We start from the raw sequence: 9,264 nt of genomic DNA on the forward strand, positions 1-9,264 counted from the left end.
GCGTATATTTAATAAACTCTCAGTCACAATCACAAACACTTAAAAGTTGGCTAAATTTGAAAATTTAATTTTAAATTAACTCATACAACTTGCTAATTAGCTTTAGAGCTGAAGTGGCAATCTCCACTTCTCCTTTTTTCCTGTGTTTTTTTTTTATATTTTTCAAACAAAACTTGATGAAAATTTCTTATCGGATTTGTTCACTGTTTGTCTTTTCTTCTTTCGGTACGTTTTCTATTATTTTGCATATGCAAATGCACAGAGCACACCTGCAATGATTTCACCTGTGCAGCGCGCGAGTTTTGCATAAGTCCGGATTTACTCTGCGATGGCATTAATCATTGTGGTGACAATTCTGATGAATCGGTATGCCAAAGTAAGTATGAAAATCGGATGTGTGTGAGTAAGCTGCAAAATTAAATACAAAAAATAGAAGCTTGTTTGAATGGGTATTTTTTTAGCAGTCTTCATTATGTGCTCGTATTATCTAAAGAGGAGTATAAGAGGCAGTATGCACACTTGAGCAGGTTATATACTTTAATGGGTGGCTATAAAGTTGAGCTGAGTAGGTAAATAAATGGCAAAGATTTGAGAGCCTTGCGGAAAAAAACAAAAAATACTATGAAAGCTCACAAGCATTTGTATGTTTAAGCACTCAAGCTTTAACGCTTTTTTTTTAAACAAACGACAAAAAACGATTAAAGCTCCAATAATATATATATAAGTAAGCTTTCATCTGTAAAAGCGCTCGCAGGTTAGACTCCACCAAAGTAATGGTGCTATGAAAATTTTAACAAATAGATCCTACTACCCACCCAAAACCTTCCAGATAAGATCACCGTGGGATACCTTGATTAAGTACTCTTTAAGACTAAAAAACGATTCAAGTGTGAATATGTATGTTCGAAAGATACTTACTTCACTGAAGCAAGCCAATACGATGTAGCTACAAACAGGAGCTAAAGACTTTTTTCTGAGAGATATGAACCTTGACTGGTTGTAGAGTATTCTGAGTATGTAGAAACTTTGTTGGGACGAAAAATGAAGAAATCGTGGGACAACTTTTTTGTGAGAATAGGAGAACATGGGTGAACTGGAGCTGTGTGTTCGGGCTTTGATAATTGCGCAAGAGTTACTTTTTATGAGATAGCACCATGTACTGTCTCACAATTGTTGCAGCAATGCCAAGGTCACGTTCTGTCAGTAAATTGTTGGCAATCTGATGGTCATCACTAGTTAATCAAGCGCAGTATAAAATTTGTCACTTCGGCGTATAAATGGAAGAGGTAATGGAAGTTTTCGTTTAATAAATACTACATTGAAGTTGAATATTTTATTTTCATTTTTAGCGCAAAATTAAGCTCGAATGGAACGAAGTTTTAAATCCTTATGTCCATATTTTGTATTAATATGTTGTATGTATCAGCTGAGTACCAGCAACAGGTCATTGCGGAAGGTAATAGCGTAACCTGGACGCAGATACCTGTTGTGTCAAAAGTCATAAACGCGGCTCGACCTTGATGAAATGTACGATGGCATGTGATGATGTTTCTGACATTTTGATTTTAACGTCAACTTAAACTTAAAAATTCACAGTGTCACACAATATTGCTGTAATTATTGAGTGCTCTGAACATACCCCTTACCACTGGCTTGGTACTCACTTGCTGATGCTCAGCTGATAATCTGCGGCATTATTGCCGTAGTTATTTTGAACACAACTTACAATTTGAGGGAGATAAAAGGCGGCCGCCGTAGCCGAATGGGTTGGTGCGTGATCACCATTCGGAACTCACTGAGAGGTCGTTGGTTCGAATCTTGGTGAAAGCAAAATTAATAAAAACATTTTTCTAATAGCGGTCGCCCCTCGGCAGGCAATGGCAAACCTCCGAGTGTATTTCTGCCATGAAAAAGATCCTCATAAAAATATCTGCCGTTCGGAGTCGGCTTGAAACTGTAGGTCCCTCCATTTGTGGAACAACACCAAGACGCACACCACAAATAGGAGGAGGAGCTCGGCCAAACACCTAACAGAAGTGTACGCGCCAATTATTTATTTTTTTTTTTTTTTAAAAGGAAGTATGAAAATGTTTACTTATTTAATAACTGATTAGGGAATGGATGAAAGCAGTGATAAAATCAAAATAATGTTAAAAGTACAGTAAATACCTGAGCAACAACTTATTTTTGTTGTTGACCGAACGCTTGATGTTGCCAATGATGCTAGAATTTTCGCTAAGAACGCAATGCTATCTCATAAAAAGTTGTATAGTTGAATATTACAGGAGTATATTCGCCTAATAGTGCTCACACTTATCAACGTAAACGTACGCCCGTACGTCTGTATCAGCTGTCAAGATGAAACAGCAATCTACGATACTACAGAACGGAACGGTGGTGAGAATTGATTTACATGGGCCTCTCATTGGTTTCATAGTTGGTGGGAGTGAGCACCATTATTCATCTTGACAAATATAAACCTATTACATTTTGAAGTGAATTACTTCTGTTATATACTGATATACCGTCAGATGGCAGTTATTCTCATAGCAGACTAAACAAATCTCTTTAGCCGGGAAATTTAATACTCTCATTCCTATGTGGGTCCTTAAATTTAAGAATTTTTGGCTAATGTTAAGATTTCAACCAACTATTTTTAGTCAAATCTAAAACTGTATTTTACAAACTTTGTTATGCTCTTAGGCGAAACAGCTGCCACAGTTTTCGGTGTCGATATGACATGGTTTGTGCTGATCGTAGTCGGGATAGTACTAGTCTTGAGCGCCGTAATTGTAGGCATTTCGATATGTGTTTGCCGGCGTCAGGATGAGACAAATCTCAACCAAAATACAGCAATACAAAGTAAGTCGTTTGCCTCCACTAAGTATAGTACATATGTTGTAAAATAGAAAAAGGTGAAAAGAAAAATCATATAACTCCTATTTTCAATATGATTTCCAGTGCATCATACCGCCGAAACTAATGGCTCATCGAAGCATCTGCATTATCATCATGGCGGCACATTGTCTCGCGAACACACACAACTGCCACCGACGTCGGGAAACTGGCATCACCCTGCGGGACCATACGGGTACCACCGCATTCTACGCAACTTATCGAAGATGGCCACCAAAGTCCGTCCCATTTGGTGCTTAGCAAATTCCGTCAATTAGGTCAAGATCTTTCACACACAAATCCGTCAGCCGCTGCCGTCGCAACGGCGGGTCTCAATCAAACGAACATCTCTGTGGGTAATCAAAATGCAGCGGCCGCAGCAGCAGCCGCAGCAGCTGTCGGTGCTGCACAGAAGGATGAGTGGTTCGTTTAGGGGAAGGAGTAGGAGGCTGAGAAGAAGCAGCATAAGTGAATGATCAATTAGACATCAGGAGAATTTTTTTATTAATTTAAAATTAAAACAAGGATTTTGCATGGCATTAAATGAAGTAAGTATGATAAGAGGTTGAAGTTTGAGGGCATCAAAAACAATTAATTCAATTAAAGTAAAATTATGAAACTAAGAAAGAGCAATACATTAAAAGCTTTCATCTATGAAAGCAGCGATAAATTTCAAAAGCTCCATATATTTGCCAGGGTTTTGCGTGCATTTTTTTAATATTAGAGATATGAAATCACAATTAAGCTTACAAACTGCTATAGCTCCGCTAATGGTTTGCGTGCATAAAAAAAAAAACGTAAAACTGTGTAGCTCAAGTCTTCATTAATAAATCAGTCAAACTCGTAGAAGTTATTTACTTACTTAGGGGCGCTACAAACGTATGTCGGTATTGGCCGAGTCCCAAATAGTCCGTCAGGTGTGTCTGTCCTGCTGACACTAGAGTGCAGGTCCTGCAGCACTTGATCGCTCCAACGAAGCTGTAAGCTTCCCCTTCCTCGTCTTCCTTTTTAGAGTACCGATTCGTGGGTTCTTCTTACTGGAGCGTCTTCGTTCTTACGATTGACATGGCCAAGCCAGCGTAGCGGCTGTATTTTTATACACTTAACTATGTCCATGTCCCTATATAGCTCATGTTATATCTTCGTTTGTCCACCGTACCCGATACTCCTCACCAACGCGGAGCATACTGAAGATCACACCGAGAATTTCTCACTCTAAACGAGAATGGGGGGCGTTTTTTAGAATGTCCGTTTGGTCCGTCGAGAGAGAGCTGTTCTTCACAATTGCCTGCTGAGCCCAAAGTAATACCTGTTGGCAAGAGTTATTCTCTGGTTGATCTCCAGGCTGACGTCATTTTTGTAGCTGATGCTGGTCCCAAGGTAGACAAAGTCCTTCACAACTTCAAATTGCGAAGAAGTCGATAAATATATGTTATAAACGCCAGTATTTTGAGTGCATTTCTGAACAACAAAAAATAGCTGAAAGCTTCAAATAATAGAAAGTTTAACCTGTGAAAGCGCAGAAAATGCAAAAGCTCGAGTAATGCACTTTGAAGTGATGAACAAATTTATGAAAACCAAGCACGTAAACTCACCTAATAAGAAACAAGTGGCTCCAACATGGATGTTTTGTTATTAAAGAAATATAAACTTGTGCACGGGTGAAAATCCACAAATTGCGAAAATCTTCACGCATATTCAACTTTTGCTGCAGTTTTCGGATTTTTAATTTGTTTTCATTTTCCCATCTTCACGTTTTCTTTTAATTGTTACTAATGACAAATTTTCTTCATTGCAGGACTGTATACTAATTATCAACAACAAATTTAGTGGGCATCTACGCGCAGGGTGATCGTTAAGAGATTTATAGTACCCAAATCTCTTGGCGTTGAGCACAAAAAACTTCATCAAGTACTTGTCGCAAGTATATGAAGCGTGAGGTTTTTTCGTCGGATAATCAACGCAACTTGTACATAAACTATAAATAAAGTACTAAATAAATAAATAATAATAAATAAATATAATTGTAATTGATTTAAATTGAAGTAAATTTTTTTTATTGAAACATTACTGGTTTAAATATATTTAACAGTAAATGTATTAGGAAAAAGGTGTAATAAAAATGTACCGCAAAATTTTAATTGTAAGCCTAAAATACTTGAATTAATGAAATGAAGCGTCGTAAACTTAAAGCTAAGCAGATAGTTTTAGTTTAAGATATGCTCCTTTTTTACAATAAGCAATGAAATAAATTGAGAAATTAATATAATTCAAATTGTGTAAAGAAAATTCTTAAAATAATTTAAAGAATAGGATTTTATTTCAAACAGAGCTTTTATTATATATATGGACATAGAAAAAAAAATATGCATTTCGAATAAAAATAAATTAAATATATTTTGTTTCGCTACTTTCAAACCCTTAACTTCAATCAGTGTTATTAGAACATTTTGAAATTTTATTAGAGGTTTTTGAAATCTTTCAACTAAAAAAATTTCTTATTTATAAAGCAGGGTTCAAAAATCCGTGAAAATTAAAAGAAATCAGTAAAAGCGTTCGCATTAAACAGAAAGCACATTTTGGAGCTTTTGTGCTTTTATCTTCCCAGCAGAAAATTGAAGAAAGTAGAGAGTAGAGAAAGAAGAGATGCAAATCAGCTTTCATGCAGAGGAAAACTTTACAGTTAATGAAGTTATAAAAATATTTCGTATACTTTTACGATTGTTTTGAAACTCATTTCTTGGAGCTTTCAAGGTTGGAAAACAAATATTTTTAAAAAATCAAATAGAGAAACACCTTCGATGACATATTAGAGCTTCTCTGTGTAGCATATCATTATTTTATTAAACTTTAGGCACATATTCACTTGCTAGGCGGGAAGCTTGTTTATAGGGTGAAAGCGATCTTGATTTTTAATAGGTCAAATATATTACTACACTAAAAGCAGGGTTGTTGAGAGATTTTTGGAACGGTCAAAGTGGTCAAAAAGGACTTTCAAAGCTCAAACCAAAATCTTTTGCTGGTTAGGTACTTTAGTGAAAGAGAAAAAAGTTGTTTCAACACATATTTCACGTAAATTGACGTTTGCTATAAGGAAAACTTTTTTTAAATTCTAAGTTTTAAATTTCAAGCTTAAAATTATAAACTTTTGAATGAACCAACTATGGAAGCTTTTGGGAAAACTTTTTTGCACTGTGGCAAGGCACAAGCACTTTTTAAAAGTATATATTCAAAACTTCTTTGAATTGTCAAAAGACGCAAATTTCATATTTTTTATTCATTCTAAATTTTATGTTTCTGTTTTAATTTCTCTTTAGAAGTTCGAAATTTCTATTGTTCACTTGCTGTAAAAAAACTACAACTCACAGTTATGAAAGCACAAAAGCAGCCAGAATATGCCAAATAAAAGTTCAACAAAAACACAACCTAAACGCTAAACTCAAAGTAAAAAGTAAGCTCAGAAGTGATTTTTAGAATGAAAACTGCTAAGCGGAATCGGCTTAAATCAGGAAATATTTCAATAAAATCGAATCCAATAGTATTACAATTCAATGTCAATGGCAATGATATAAAAAGCCACTTCCAAAAGAATAAAAACGTTTTTAAATAAAAATAAAGAAAAGCATAAGACACTAAAAAACAAAAATTACAATTGTAAAAAATCCCACTTGGAGGATATGACGCAGGGCAGTGCAATAATGAAATTTTCTACGAAATTGTTAGGAACAACAATAATTTCGAAAATGAACACTTACACTGCAAATTTACAGAAACAGTTATTGGATATCATAACATAGTGCAAAACTTGAATAAACCCTCTAACAGTAGCAGACAAGAAATGGCTAATGTTAAACAGAGAGAAACAAAAACTCAATTTAATATTATAATAAAAACAACAAACAAGGGATGTAAATAGTTGACAATACAACATAAAAGGAAAATATGAAAAATTAAAAATAATAAAGAGATACAAAAAAAAAATAAAACAAAAAACAATATGAAAACCTAATCGATGGTATTACAGAGCAGAGTCAGAGAGAAGAAAAACTATTCATTTTCATCAAAAATGTTAAGGTTTAATTGAGTTAAGTTTAAATTTTTGGCATAAGAGCTCTCTGAAGCCGTCTATTATTTCAATTTGAGGGAATATTTAATAGACATTTTCATAAAGAATTTTCTTGCTGCGTGAAAGAAACCGTAAAAGGGAATTGCAACACACAAAAAATACATATTTTTAGCTTCATTTTAGTGTTTTTAAGTATTTACGGATCTAAAATTTCGTTCAACTTAGTATCAGAACTTATTCTAACTTTGTTTCCAATTAGGTCTTATTCCTGTCTTCATATAAATCGAAAAATTCGTACCGATTATAAGTTAGAGTGACCCCAACACTATGTTTTTTCTTAATGCCACACCCTAAATTAATTCTATTGCCTTTTTTTAATTTAATATTTACACATAACGCGAACGTTTGAAGATGACCAAACGAGCTCCTTTGGGAAATTTAAAACTTTGCGAATCGATTTTATTTATCTCCTCATTTAATTCCTCTTCACAAATATCTAAAAAATGATACCAAAAAAAAGAAGAAATTTTGCATTTTTAATTTAGAACATTTTTAAAAATTTGAGTATCTTCAGCGTCCCTATAAAATATAGTAAAATTTGTTTTCAAGCAAAGCATAGGGCGTTCAATTTCTCTTTACAAGTATCTAAAAAATTATAAAAAAAAATTGTTTGTATTTTTAATTTTGAACATTTTTTAAAATTTGAGTATCTTTCAGCGTCCCTATAAAAAATAGTCAAATTTGTTTTCAAACAATGTATAGGGTGTTTAATTTCTCTTCACAAATATCTAAAAACTTATACAAATAAAAAAAATTAAAAAATAATATCCAAAACATAAACAAAAATTTTGTATTTTTAATTTTGAACATTTTTTCAAATTTTGAGTATTTCTCAGTGTCCCTAAAAAACATAGTAAATAAATGTTTTCAAACAAAGCATAAGGCGTTTCGATCATTATGTTTTGGGCGTTTCAGAAGAGAAATTAAATAGGTGTTTAATACTGCAAACATTTTATGCCAAATTTATGATAAAATTTATTTTCCCCATGGAAATTCAATGGTCATTTTCAAAGCGTTGGAGGAATGGGTAAATATTAAATAAATAGAAAAATATAAACATTTTTTTTAGCCATCGAACAAATTTAGGGGGTAACATCTGACAAAAAAAAATATTTTCAGCCATTCTAGTACGAGCCATGTTGTACCTATGGTACAATATTTTCGATTCATACAAAGCACAAGAGTAGAGCCTTTTCTGTTAATTCAAAATTCTACATTTTCTACATTTCTTTCTACATAGTTTCATAAATCAACACATCACAAATGAAAACTCCAAAAAATTAAGTTGATGCTTGAAAACTTCACAAAGTCCAATTAATACCCATGTCACAAACTAATATGTATATAATAATTGCCTGATTCATGAGTCATGTGACTCTTATCTTTAAATCAATAGCCATTTTAAAAATCGCATGATGCAAAATAGCTGTAGTTATGACATCTAGAAGATCATATGTAAACGACCGCATGACTAAATATCACACTATTCAATTACATGTGATCAAATAGCATCACAAATATATGTATTTCACACACATACATGGCACCTGATAGAGCAGCAAAATAAATGGTAGGACATTAAATAATAAACACAGCTCAATTTGATCCATATTCCATATACTTCATAACACTTTGCTTTATAGCAGTTCAATATCAAAATAATTAATTAAAAGAGTTGGGAAAAAAATCAACTCAAAGTATTTAACATTCACATCAGTCTGTCATCGTGAGTAGTATTTTACCGATATAGGTAACCGTATTTTTAAACTATTATAGATCATCAAGCATCGATTATTGAAAATGCTCTTGCATAACGCGCTTAAAAATGATCTTACCATTTAATAAAATATCACAAGTTTTTACATGTTCAAGTGTCACTTAATTAACATCGTCTTATTATGGCATCATATGATCAACTATCACTTGATAGACATCATCATCATCGATTGAGGTCATCAAATGATAAAACATCACAAGTTTTCACATAATATGATGACATCACATAATCAACTAACACTTGAGGCAAATTATCAAATGACATCGCATGCTCCAATATCACTTCATAAATATCATCAAATAATGGTATGACAATATCAAATATCGCATAATAAATCACCACATATTTTCACATCACGTAATGATATCCCACGATCAAATATCGCTCATTAGCGCATTACAGGTCTGCATATCACGTGAGCAAATATCGCTTGCTTACAAATGTGCATTATTCATAACTTGATATC

At 33.4% G+C, this 9,264-nt stretch overlaps 1 protein-coding gene across 1 annotated transcript in view; it reads left to right on the forward strand.

The window, feature by feature from the left end:
• The window catches only part of LOC129242870 (uncharacterized), a 143,872-nt gene extending 140,630 nt beyond the window's left edge, over positions 1–3,242 (forward strand). Inside the window, exons 4-6 of the mRNA XM_054879763.1 lie at positions 263–376; positions 2,704–2,862; positions 2,962–3,242. Coding sequence (XP_054735738.1) covers positions 263–376; positions 2,704–2,862; positions 2,962–3,173 — 485 coding nt within the window. The 3' untranslated portion in view covers positions 3,174–3,242. The remainder of the gene's footprint in view (positions 1–262; positions 377–2,703; positions 2,863–2,961) is intronic.
• The last annotated feature ends 6,022 nt before the right edge of the window (positions 3,243–9,264 follow it).

The sequence above is a fragment of the Anastrepha obliqua genome, chromosome 3, assembly GCF_027943255.1.
Source record: "Anastrepha obliqua isolate idAnaObli1 chromosome 3, idAnaObli1_1.0, whole genome shotgun sequence".
NCBI classification, from domain to species: domain Eukaryota; kingdom Metazoa; phylum Arthropoda; class Insecta; order Diptera; family Tephritidae; genus Anastrepha; species Anastrepha obliqua.